We start from the raw sequence: 13193 nt of genomic DNA on the forward strand, positions 1-13193 counted from the left end.
CAAATGGAATGCTCGTTTCACCTCTCCTGCCCCAGTTACAGCATGCAAGTCCTCCTTCTTTTCGCTTCTACCATGAAAATTTCAAACTTTAATTAAAAACAAAACATTTATGCTTTAGGAAATGCTGTGAAAATTTAGTGATATTTGAACCGTGAAATCAATTGCTCAGTAATTTAGTTCCTTGTTGCCATTGTTGCGTATATTTTTTGCTTGTCATTTTTTATTATGTTAGCCATAGCCCATATTTCTTAATTATTCAGGAGCTATTGGATGGGCAATATTGTCCGTTTCTTCGAAAACACAGTGGGATGTTTGTCAGAGAAACGTGAGTTATAGGAAAGAGATAAAGTTTAAAGTCCAAAGCTACATATAAAAGCTTTCTAATCTGAAAGTATCGCGATTTGCATCGAGAATACATTACTTACTAAAACTTTACAGTCGACCCGAGTTATTTCTCTTTTCCATCTCCACGGCTCCTCCATGCACAGCTGGACTTGATGTTACAATCGTTCTCGACAAATCCCAGAGCGTTAATTGGGTAATCTGGCAAAGGTTATCACCTTCTTGGGTAACCTGGTTAAAAACTTCAATCCTGCCCCTGACACAGATCACTTGACAGAACCTCTGTCTTTGCCCATTTAAAATAAATGAACGCAAAGCGTCCTTGCTCGCCTGTTTCTTCTCTCTTTCGCTCGCTTTGCATTATCCGTTTTCTTAAAGGAAACCACTGGTGGAAAACGTCGTTGTTTTATCTTCCAAATTGATTTGATTTTTAAAATGAGATTTATCAGCATAAATGAAAAGGAAGAAGTAAATGTGAAAAAAATTGAAATAAAGATCGCTTATTTTGAAAGTGGGTTTTCTGAGCGCTGCTATCCATTTTGAATCTCGAAACACTCTAGGACAGGTTCAATTTTTGCATTATCCCCTATGGACTACTGTGGACAAAATATGGCAACCGCATGACGTCATGCGATGCCACCCACTGAGAAAGTCACACATCAACATTTGCCCGTATTTGTTTTCAGTTTCTAACATTTGGCCCTGTTTCCCATTTTTTTGCCCTGAATCTTTGAAATATCAGACATTTCCATCTATTCAGTGGCAACATGTAACACCAGTGGCGGTCTGCTTTTTGACCCTGTCCCTTGCAGTTTACACTCAATGCGTTATCTTTTGGCCCGGTAGTCCAAGCGATGAGTTTATTTTAGTGATGCCATGTATTCTCTGTCTTATCTTGGGACAAGACAGAACCTGTAAAATATACCACTTTAGTGTAACGTCAACTTAACTGCATTGTACCTCAATAAAGCTTAGCTGCTGAAAATCTTTTTTTTGGGAATGTTCCATTTTCACTCGAATTTTCCATATCAATGCATATACAATGTATGAAAACAAAAAAGAGTGTGCGCATTTTTCCTTTTTTCTGGTCATGTCTACCTATAAAGCCTTCCTCAAGCCTTTTATCCTGTATTTACTCACTAATGCTTGCTTCTAAATATTCATTTTGGTAATTTTGGAGTAAGCAGCAGTTTGAGTTATTGGGAGTCGACTATTGGTTTTAAACTAGAAATACATTGGTCCTCAAAAGACAATCTAATAAACATCTTGTCTGCGATTTTCATTGACGTAGCATCTCTCCCGAAGCAATTTCCTTCTATTAAGATCTCCCGTTATTGAATACATATTTTTCCCTTTCTTCTTCAATTCTGTTTCTACCAGAGTTGCATCAAAACTTAAACAAAAGCGTCATGCACACGCTCAACGAGGAAGCTGTTCGTTTTCAATTACAATTTTCAATCATCCGCCATTTGCTTGGCACAATAACATTTGGAAACCCATCAAACAGAGAAAATGCATTTGTGACCTCATGATCATCCGTCCATCAGTGAATCCGCACACGAAACAAGATTTTTTTTTTTTAATATTAAGCATGCAAGAGGGCTGATCTCTATTTAACAAATGGTAAACACCACAGCGTACACTATTGAGTTATGGATGCACGCGGGAGGTTGCTAAGCACGAAAGAAGCGTAAGAGTCGCTCGAGGCGATAGCCGAGAGCGACTCTAGCTTCTTGAGTGCTTAGCAAACCTCCCAAGTGCATCCAATAACTCAATAGTGTACGCTGTGGTGTTTACCATTTGTTTTATAACATGACATTGATACATTGTAGCTAAGAGTTCCCTTTTATTTAACAAATCTTACGTGACCAGAAAAAACAATCGCGCGCGGAAAAATAGTCTTTGCATTTGCTCACGTCAGCAGCGTACACCCATGGGCAAATGGGGGACGCTAAATTGACCAATCAGAGCGCGCGCTTTACTTTGGTTATGTTATAAATTGAGATGGGAAAAATATTAAGAGATCCCACTTTTATCCCGACAAGCCTATTTCGTGATTACTTCACTTTCCAAAGGATTTTATTGGCGAAAATAATCGTAACCATCAATAATATGAAAATATACAACAACGAACAAAAATGACAACAAAACATGCAACTGCCGACAAAAACACATACCCTCTCAACGGAAACTGCCTCCAATGATCAGTTATCTACCATCTGGTCTCTTATAGACAGTCTTTAAGTGGTCAATTTCATGGCCATTTCATGGCGTATCCTCTCATCAAGCTAATCTTAAATAGCTCAGATAAAAGATGCAGCCTCTGCCTCTGAAAACTTTCTAATCATCTGCCGACCCGTATTGTTATTACTCAACCAACGTAATGAACTTGTGTCTTCATTACGTCATAGAAACAAAGCGATGCTGCATAACAGCCGAACAAAACATTTAATTAATTATACAATTTTTATAGTATATTTTGGATGGTTACGAATATTCCCGCCATTAAAATTCTCTTAGGAGTCAGTTAACCACGAGACAGGCTTGGGATGAAAGTGCAGTCTCTGTTTTTTCCTTTCTCATTATATATCGCGCCCTACTTTTAAAGAAAAATCGAAACGTAGACTTCCTATGTGTATAAAAACTGCGGGTACAATGCGGTGGGGGGGGGGGGGGAGTGTTTCGACATTATACTTGTGACCCACTAACCATCTCGTAGACGCCCACTGACCCAATGTGCGTGTGGATGAGCAACTAGGCCATAAGATAATAGGCCATTTTACAGTTGTGTACTTAGTTGCCAAGCCTTTAATTTGAAGTGAGGCTGAGGGCGACATTCTTGTGATAGAGACCAGTATCTAATTAGCATGATAACAAAGACATTTACATTTGAAAAGCAGCAACATCTGTATCATAACAAGGTCCCCCTTAGTCTCACTCCTGTTCAAAGGCTTGGCAACCAAGCCCACAACTTTAAAAGGACTATTCATTGATTTAAATTGAAAGGGAAAGGATAAAAAAGGAGACCTCCTTTAGTGGTACACGTTGCCATCTGACTTCCTCGGTGAGTACCATTTTGGATTGGCAGCGCTCAGAAAACCCACTTTCAAAGTAACCGACATCTGTTTCAATTTTTTCTTACTAAATATTTCATTTCCATTTATGCTGAAAAATGTCATTTTCAATTGAAAACGACGACGTTTTCCACTATCAGTTTCTTTTAAGAAAACGGAGAATGTAAAGTGAGCAAAAGAGCGAAGAAACAGGCGAAGAGAGAGTAAGGATGAACATTTCGTGGTCGTTTTATTTCAAACTGCAAAAGACACAAGTTCCCACTTTAAGATAGCTTATTTTCGATATGAAATGCACACACAATAATTCCGTCAATTGCTGTTGCTTCATACGTGACTACCACATTTGTTTTGACCCAAAAGTACAGCGTGTCTTGAAAACCGGCCACTTTATCCTGAAAAATAGACACAAAAGGTTAGTTTTAGGAACGCTTGCGCATAAGAACATTTTGTCCGTAGGCATCATTGTATGATAATAACGTCAATAATAAAAACGATAATTTTTTCCAATTTGAAAACAACTCTATCCAAAAAAATCCAAATCCTACCTACATACCACATTGCTCAGTAAAGAAAAGAATCTGTTTGACATTATATAATTATGTAAAAAAAGTTGTTATCCTCGTTTTGTTTCTTTAAAATACTGATCTATAAAAAATGGAGAAAACGATAAAATGTTGCGTAAAAAAGAAACGAGTGATGTATTTACAAATAAGAAAACCAGACTCATGATGTCTCCCTCCGATGAAATAAAAAAAAAAATTATGAAACTACATGCACCATTCCAGCTGATACATTATCAAAATAAAAATAATTCTCTCGAGAGTTTAGAGTACGTCTCTTTGTTCTTTAGTAAAGTAGAGTTGTTAAGAGCTAATAACCAGATAATTACAAGGAGGATAATAACAATAATAATAATAATAATAATGAAAATAGTAATAATAATAATAATAATAATAATAATGAAAATAGTAGCAATAGTGGTAAATGTGAGGATAAAGAACTCAAAATAGATCCATTTTTTCTCCCTGAGAGTGCCGGATGAATTTAAAAGCGAGAGCGACTGAGATATGTGCCTTGACAACTTACCCGAACAAGCTGCTCCCTTGATTGTTTCCATCATTTCATCAAGCTTATCGAAGTTTTGCACCTGCACCACAGTACCTGTGCCTGCGATGTCGTGCAAAGTGTTTTCATCCACTCCTGCACCAATACCCACCGCCACAATGTTGATTTTATTTTTCTGCAAAAAGAGACGAGTTACTTTTAATTGAAGAAGGAATAAATTAAATTTAAGGGCCCAATAGCACTTTTCTAAGTTGCTGGATCATAAAGTGAGGAGGACTGAATGCTAATTCATCTCAACAAGTGACGACTGCGAACACAACACAGGGAACCTAACCAGGGCTCGAACCCAAGCATTTTAATACGTGCTCAAATCCTTAGTGAAATCCTCCTTGAAGCATCAACTGTCATTGATCAAACCTTTTTATAATCTCTTTCATACCCACCTCGAAATCTTTATTTATATCTTTAGCAAATGCAGCGAAGTCAAAGTCCTTGTTTGGATGAGTTGGTTTTCCATCTGTGAGTACAATCATGACATTTTGTTTGTCTGGCCTGTCTCCTCCTGCCTCGGTAAACATCGCGTCCCTCGCCATAATTAGGGCCAAATCGGTGCGAGTTTGATATTGTAAGACCATCGGTTCGTTGGCTATTTTTTGTAGTAGAGCGTCTCTATCGTGGTATTGTGAGTCGCTAAATTTAAAAGACAGTTGTGACTTTTTGTTAAAGGTAATAAGGCCAAAGTGATCTGCGTCAGGGGCAGGATTGAAGTTTTTAACCAGGTTACCCAAGAAAGTGATAATCTTTTTCAGATTACCCAATCTAACGCTCTGGGATTTGTCGAGAACGATTGCAACGTCAAGTCCAGCTGCGCATGGAGGAGCTGTGAAGATGAAAAAGTGAAATAACTTGAGGAAAGATGGCAAATGCCATTTTTGATATTTGAGTCTTAAAACGACATCATAACATTATTATTTCAAGTATTACGTTGTACAGACAATGACAATCCTTATTATTCAAAACTGATATCTCCTTGTTTCCGTTGAACTGAGGGGCTTATCAGATGAATTTTCAAATATTTCCAACTAAAAAATAGTCGCAGTAATGGAAACAAGGAACTAGATTACCGAGCATACAATAAATTTCACGAATCAAATTTTCACTAAAAATTGACAACATTTCCTACAGCATAAATGTTAGGTTTTTTAATCAAATTCTGGATTTTCCATGGTAAAAGCGACAAGAAGAAGGACTTGCACGCCTTAACTGGGGCAGGACTGGTGTAACGAGCATTCCTTATAAATGTTATGACCCAAGAAGTTTATACGAACTTTATCGTCACTTTCGCGATCTACTTGTGTAAATAACCATAGAACAAACTCTTTATCCCATTTCTTAAGTGCTCCAGGCTCCTTAAAACAAAGTAGAGTACTGAAGATAACCTTAGCTGCAAAAGATCTGGATAACATCACCCTACAAATACTTACGGCATGGCTGTTCGTTGCATGAAAGTGTCATCTGAGCGGGTCCCAGCCCACTGCAATCCTTTCCACCATGTTGTGGAGGGGGATTGGTACAAGTTCTTGTTTTAGTTATTACTCCTCCTCCACATGTTGCACTGCACTCCGACTCCTTCCATTCGGTGTATTTGCCATCAATTGCTGAAAGATGAAAATAAAAAACTTAATCTTTAACAGGAGATTCAAACAGCGTATGACGGAAGACACAAGTAGTAGAATGCAATCATTGTATATGAATAGAGAGTCTTAAGAACTAACAACTCTCAATTTCACCAAAGAATAAGATCTTGAAATTCTAGGAATATTTTCTTGTCTCATAAATACGTAACAAGAAAGTTGCCACATTGCAGGGCGAGACTGAAGATGACAACGTCTGTAGCTAAGTTTTAGGAACTTTCCTAGACAGTGTTTTAAAGGTTAAGTTGCTCTTAGATTTCCTCAAAATGCAACAGTGCTAACATTCTATATAAACATTGTGGAGGTGGGGATAAATTTAACTGGTTTTAGGTCAACACTATACCTCAACGTTTTGCTTAAGTGTTACCGGTACACCTCTTAGACGAGTACCAGATAACAAACGTGTAAAGAATGCAATCAAGATAAAACAAAATAACTCATGATTTTAAGTCATCAGTAGGTTATTAATCACAATAATCTTCCCAAGTAACGTAAAGCGAGGTGATATCGATTAGATTAGACCCAGGAACAGGCGTAAAATACGGTCAAAGCTAAGAATAAAAACGAGATTAAAGATACTATTCCCGCGACAATTGCTGCAGCAAATACTCACGGCATTCCTCTGTGTTGCACGATTCGGTTTTCTCGGACGGCCCCAGTTCAGTGCAGTCCTTTCCACCATTAGACGGCGGAGGACTGGTGCAGGTTCTTATAAATGTTTTTACTCCTCCTGCACATGTCACACTGCACTCCGACTCCTTCCATTCGGTGTACTTGCCATCAATTGCTAAAGCATCAAAAAGATATTTTTTTTCACCCTTATGCACAACCCACTGTAGACATGGAATTTAAAAATTGGTTTTTAGACTCAAGTACAACAAAATTTATTTGATGCAATTTTTGTATGCATAACCTTCCACAGGTTATGCAAATTATGAAATAATGGAAGGCCACTTCATTTCAGTTAGAATCAAATGCTAAACCGTGAAGAAAAAAATACTTTACAAACGTTTTATAAAACCTTTAAAATGCTTCTTCCTTTATTTTTAGTTACCAAACATTGCTCAGAACAAAGGAAGGAAATCTTAGTGGACACCTTAAATTGATGTCCTATGTCTTGTGCTGTTGCTTTCCCTTTGTCTTTTGAAGGGCTGAGGAAAGTATTCGCAAAACGATTGTTTGTGCTCACCACATGATTCCTGGTTGCATGAAAGTGTTATTTGAGCCGGTCCCAGTTCACTGCAATCCTTTCCACCATGTTGTGGAGGGGGATTGGTACAAGTTCTTGTTTTAGTTATTACTCCTCCTCCACATGTCGCACTGCACTCCGACTCCTTCCATTCGGTGTATTTGCCATCAATTGCTAAACCATCAAAAAGAAATATTTTTCACACTTATGCGCAAGCTACTGTAAGCATTTAAAACTTTAAAAATTTGTTTTAGAATCACGGAGAACAAAATTATCTTATCGTAGGTGCTCAAAAATCCACACGTTACTGAAAATTATGAAATGATCGAAAAAAGATCTAATTTGATGAACACTCATTACTTGAAAACAAAAATTTCTATTTCAGCTTACGGCATTCTTGCTCGTGGCAGGAAAGTGTCATTGTAGCTGGCCCCAGTTTACTACAGTCCTTTCCACCGTTAGATGGCGGGGGATTGGTACAGGTTCTTGTTAGTGTCTTCACTCCTCCTCCACAAGTCACACTGCACTCAGACTCAGACCACTCAGTGTATCCTCCGTCAATAGCTTTATGGGAGGAAAAGTAAAAGTGCTAAGTTAGTAAGATGAACCCTCGAGGGGCTCAAGGTTAACGGATCAACTGAAGATTAGCACGAGGAAGAACTGAAACTGTATCTTTGATAAAAATCATATATCCTTGAATATTAACATGGTCATAATATTAGAAAAAAGCAAACACGAAAATTTGAAAAAAAGAAGTTTATGCGCCAGAGATGATACAGCATAAAACTTTTAATTCGAAAACAAAATCTAACTCAGTCCGGCTTAGGTTGCCCTAGCAATAGAAGAAATATGACCTGGATCCGTCGTTTTGATCTTCGTTTGTAATGAGGACGTGGGTTAAATATCTAATTTATAATGCAGATAATAATTTTAGTTTGAACCAAGTCAAGTCATGTTTTTTTTTAAACGAAGAGAGCTAAGATCTGAAGGCTGTATCATTTACTCAGAGAACAAGATAAGAAAGGGTTTAGACGGCACAGAGGTATAGTTCATTGTTAAGGTTTCAAGCCCAATAACTAGGAATCCTAAAGAATTAAATTTTTAAATTAGGAACTATTAATCTACCGATTCTCGTATGTTCTCTTCTCATCAAGATTGAGAGGATTGGTTACTAGTGATGCAGTGTGCTACAAGTTGAGCTTACCACAGTAAACTTCTAACACCTCGTCTAAATTTTGGCTTAGCATTTTAAAGCTCGGGAACAAAAGAACTCTGCCTTTTTCACCAGCGATCTCTTCCATTTTCTTCTTTTGCTTTGACACACTTTTGCCAACCCCAACAACGACAACGAGAACATCTTTAGCCTGATACAAAACAAAAATTTTAAAAGTTGGTCAGCTAGTTACTTTGATATATACTTTTCGTACGGTCTCCTTGTGAAAATGAGTGTGGGATAACAAATAAACAATTTTATATTTCTCTACCAAACTTACTAGAAGGGTAAACAACTTCACGACCTCGTCTGACTTAAACTAATTACTGATCCAGAATCGATAAAGTTGCTAAATTTGCATTATTGAATTGAGGAAAAAGGCCATGTCATCTTTATAAAAAGATCATTTGTTTTCCTGCACACACCGCCGCCCAGTTAGCTCAATGGATAGTGCGCTGGACTGTTGTGTTGGAGGTCGAGGGTTCGAGCCCCTGCCGGACCAACGCTCAAGGTCTTAAAATAATTGAGAAGAATTTGCTACCTTTCTATAACATCAAGAAATGGTTAGATATTCTAGTCTTCTCGGATAGAAATGAATAAATGGAGGTCCCGTCTCCTGCAGGGTTGGGGTAGGAGACGTTAATTTCCCACACACGAGATTACCGTGTGATGGATCCCTGGGGTGGGATGGGTGGGAAGGTGAGATCGATATGGACTGAAGCGGCTGCCAGAGGCGCCTGAGAAAATGCCGACGTCTGTTCTCAAACAAACCTGTAATTCAGCTCTCTGCAAAAGGTTTGAATAAGCATCATATTAGTATCATAAATTCTCATTATTACCTCAAGCGCTTTCGTTGACTTTTCGAAAGGAATGAATGGTTCCTTGGCTCTCTTTGTAATATGAGGTTTTCCATCAGTTACGATGATTAAGACGTTCTTGGCTTTGTGTCTGTCTCCTCCGGCTGCCGTAAACACCTCTTTGTCTGCCAGGTCCAAAGCTAGATCCGTGCGAGTTCCAAATTTCTTTGGCTTAACTATGAGGATTTCTTTGACAGTCTTCTTCAATTTGTTTACATCGTAGTATTCCTTATCGTCAAGCTTGTTATGGATATCAGCTGTAAATGAAAACGTCCCAAGAGCAACATGATTTCCATCAGCAGAAACTTTTTTTGAGTCAATTAACTCTATAACAAAGTTCATCAGCTTTTTGCGTTGTTGCTTCCTCATACTCCTTGATATATCACCGAAAATCGCTAGATCCATATTCTGTTGGCGGCAGTCATCATCTAATTTCAGAAATAGAAGTCAGAGTTAAAACTCATTAGTGACTAAATATTGTGGCCGTCAAAGCTTGAGACTAGCAATTCGGCTAGATTATTAAGTAAGACCATCAACAAACCTCCTTTTCCAGAAGCCACGCCTAAAAAGAGAAAATTGGATCGTGTTAATGGTCATTCTCTAAACTCGAAATCATAACTGTTACAAGAGATCGTAGATGGAAGTTGGGATGGAGAGATGGAAAAAGCCTGGCATTCTTACCTGAGCATACACCCAAAGTGATAAGCGCGAGAATCCAGAAAGGTTGCATGGTAAATAAAGTTCAACTCCGTAAATTGACTGAAAAAAAGAAATTTGCGGAGAAGTTTCAAAAGGTTGCACTTCCGAAGTGTTGCTTTACAGAACTATTGCACCATCAAGACTTTAAATCTGTTGCATATTGAAGAATTATGATTTTCATTGCTAAGAACTTAGCATCATCGACAGCGTGTTTTGCACTAACGAAGTTTAACCAGAACCCTTAATTTTGTTAGTTTGTTTCACAACAAGTCTATGTAGCTTATGATGGTACTCAACAACAAAGAGCTAGAACCACCTTCTGTTATAGAAAAAATAATTTGCAAGAGAGCATAATAGTGTTTTTTTTTTTGCCTCCGGATGTGTGACGGGAAACTGATTTTGACCGATAAACGTGACTTGAGATGAATTTGAATTTGGCATGAATCTTAAACCCCTTGATGAAATTTTTGAGCTATAAAAATTGATTGAAAGAAGCAGAAATAAAGTCGTAGATACAGAAGATATAGAAATAAAGTCGCACATACTGATCAGAATTAGAAATCAAATTTAGATTACAAACATCCGTTTCAGGCAGAGCATGAAGAAAAATGAACACTTAAAAAAATGCTTATTCAATTTGGATGAAGGGGATTCCAAGGGCCTGTAATCGGGCAAAAAATGCGGGCTACATGTATCCGTTCTAGACTTGGCCTACGCAGCTGGTCAAAACAGGGGGCAATTTGCCAATTATTCCTTTTAGAATTCTCCTAGTCCCACGTACTCTACCAGCTTAGCTTGCCGTAGTCAAGGACAGTTATTCACCTTCTTAATCAGCCATTCAAGTTTTGCCTAATTAGTCAACGTATAATTCTATTCATGCAATCGCCAGAGCAATTAAGATATTTAATGTTTGGTATTTTGGCGTTTTTCTGTTTTTCGCAATTATCATGAACGCAAAAGGTTTCTCTTGATGAAACATAAAAAGGAAGATGGGAAAGATTAATTATGCATTAATTAATTAATTAGGCATTCCACTTCGTTGTATTTCACGACAAAACTTTAAAAACAAAGTCTACTAGTCTGAATGCATAATTAATGTATGGGCTTATACGGTACTCTTGCCAGAAAGATGTATGCTAGAAGATGTTCTCTTTGAAATATAATTAAAGGCTCCGATAAAACCTTTAGAATCATGAGATAAGATACCTTTCCAAAAAAGTTTGTCTATCCATGAATAACGAATGGTTGTTGTCATGAACAGCAAGTCGTGCTCTCTTTTATGCATGCAATAATTTGGCATTATTATAATTATTTATATCAACAGAGAACTGATTCTTTCGGATAAAGATGTATAATTTTGAATAGCGTAGGAAATAAATAGTTTTAACGTATTGGACTATCACTTCTTTCGCGTTTACATTAACAAAGAAAAATCAAGCGCAAAAGAGCTTAACTGTGAAAATAATTGTGTACACAGTATTTCAGATATTTGGTGTGTCTAGAGTTTATTTTGTTACTCTTAGAATATCAATTTTGGTCATTTGGACTTTTTTTTGCTTGCGAGATTCTAACATGACAACATCAATTGGCTGAAGCACGCAGGCACATCGCAATCAAACGTTTGGCCGAAGTAACATCAGAGAAAATCTTTCGTTTCATTTTGATCATTGCTTTTCAATACTTTAAAACACGCTGAAGGAACATAGCCTCACCAATAAGTCCTGCATTACGAATCGATAGACAATGGTGTCGGGTACGTTAAAAACAAAATGTATACACGTTTGGACGATGATATAAATTTTACTCTCTAAATTAGATGAAACTTCTGGTTAACCACCTTTTACTGCTTTTCAAAAGCGCTTTTCAAAATTCGAGAGCTAAAAGTTTAACATTGCTACTCAACTGCACTATACAATTAAACGTTGGAGTGAGGTTTCAGCAGCTGTTTTAAACGCATTATTAAGTGAAAGCAAGAGAAGGTAATGGGATAGCCGTCTCGGTTCCATTCTTTCCCTTTGGTCAAAGCGAACTCCTCCTTGTCTTTTCCCATTTAATGTTGATTTTTCGCTTTGAATCCCGCCAAAGCTGTAATCATATCAATAACACACTCGATAACAGAGAAATGGAGCAGTCTAACACTTATAAGGGTTCAAATAAAACACTGAAAAGGACAACGAACAAATCAACTTGAATTAAAAGCTAAGCTTTTATTTTAACAGGTTTTCCATATCATAAGCCGACATAGTTATTTTGTAGCTTTTACAAAATGCATATATTTTTCAGAAAATGGTTCTCCATTTCGATTTTTTCGGGTTATTCCTTTGGTTCCACGAATTTTAACTGAATTCTTTTTTCCGCATTCATATTTATGCTTTGTTTTCACTCTTCTCTCATGAATGATGGGATTAACCTCCACTAAATAGGATTTTATAGAAGTATACGTTAACTCTGTTTCTGTGGCCCGGCAATGAGATAAAAAATTGAATCGCAACTCTTTTCTTTTCCCCATCCTAAAATGTTTCAGTGTTCAGAAGATTTACTTCAATTTAGGGGAAGTTTCCTATTTCACAAGATTGCTTTAAAATGCTGTGTCCTATATCTTCATCGATGTAGTTAACCTGGATTAGGTGAAAATGATAGGGGTACAGGTTAAAAAGTAAAGCTTGTGAAAGCTACTGTTAAACTTACCTTTCCTTTTCAGATAGCTGACCTAATCCTGTCCGGTAGTCTTCTCGCTCTGATAATTAGAACGTCGTGTGCCTTGTGTATAGACCAAACAACCTTTAAGTAGAAAAGCCTACGAATTATTTCAAGTATTCTAACAAAACCTCATGAATTGGACAGTTTCTTTCAATTCAATCAAGTGGTTAAATCATGGCTGCTAATTACCTACTCAACGTACAAATTAGGTAAACAAAATGAAACAAACGATGTTAATTTCATTACCTTTGTGATTCGTGCTTCTTTGTTTTAATCAGTGTTCTTGTTTTTCTATTTGACCCGTTATTCCGTTTTGTTTTCTTTGCACTGCAGAACGTTCAACTTGAAAGGTTAAGGTAA

General features: G+C 37.3%; 1 protein-coding gene across 1 annotated transcript; it reads right to left on the reverse strand.

Annotated features, from left to right (window-relative positions):
* Positions 1–3615: 3615 nt before the first annotated feature.
* LOC111327197 (coadhesin) lies at positions 3616–12957 on the reverse strand. The gene is made up of 12 exons (XM_022931316.2): positions 12822–12957; positions 10116–10193; positions 9976–9996; positions 9417–9862; positions 8569–8728; positions 7755–7928; positions 7365–7538; positions 6789–6962; positions 5966–6139; positions 4925–5361; positions 4503–4656; positions 3616–3808 (listed from the first exon to the last, which is right to left on the reverse strand). Exons 2-12 carry the CDS (start codon positions 10162–10164, stop codon positions 3804–3806), a joined length of 1968 nt encoding a protein of 655 aa, XP_022787051.2. The 5' UTR covers positions 10165–10193; positions 12822–12957; the 3' UTR covers positions 3616–3803.
* Between the last annotated feature and the right edge of the window lie 236 nt (positions 12958–13193).

The sequence above is a fragment of the Stylophora pistillata genome, chromosome 11 (assembly GCF_964205215.1).
Source record: "Stylophora pistillata chromosome 11, jaStyPist1.2, whole genome shotgun sequence".
In the NCBI taxonomy this organism is placed as follows: domain Eukaryota; kingdom Metazoa; phylum Cnidaria; class Anthozoa; order Scleractinia; family Pocilloporidae; genus Stylophora; species Stylophora pistillata.

Excerpts from the sequence above, each read along its gene's own strand:
- LOC111327197 (XM_022931316.2), bottom strand. The coding sequence starts at position 10,164 with ATGCAACCTTTCTGGATTCTCGCGCTTATCACTTTGGGTGTATGCTCA. Across the intron at positions 7,539-7,754 it reads CTGCCACGAGCAAGAATGCC|CAATTGATGGCAAATACACC; the intron begins GTAAGCTGAAAT and ends TTGATGGTTTAG. Across the intron at positions 4,657-4,924 it reads ATATAAATAAAGATTTCGAG|AAAAATAAAATCAACATTGT; the intron begins GTGGGTATGAAA and ends CTCTTTTTGCAG.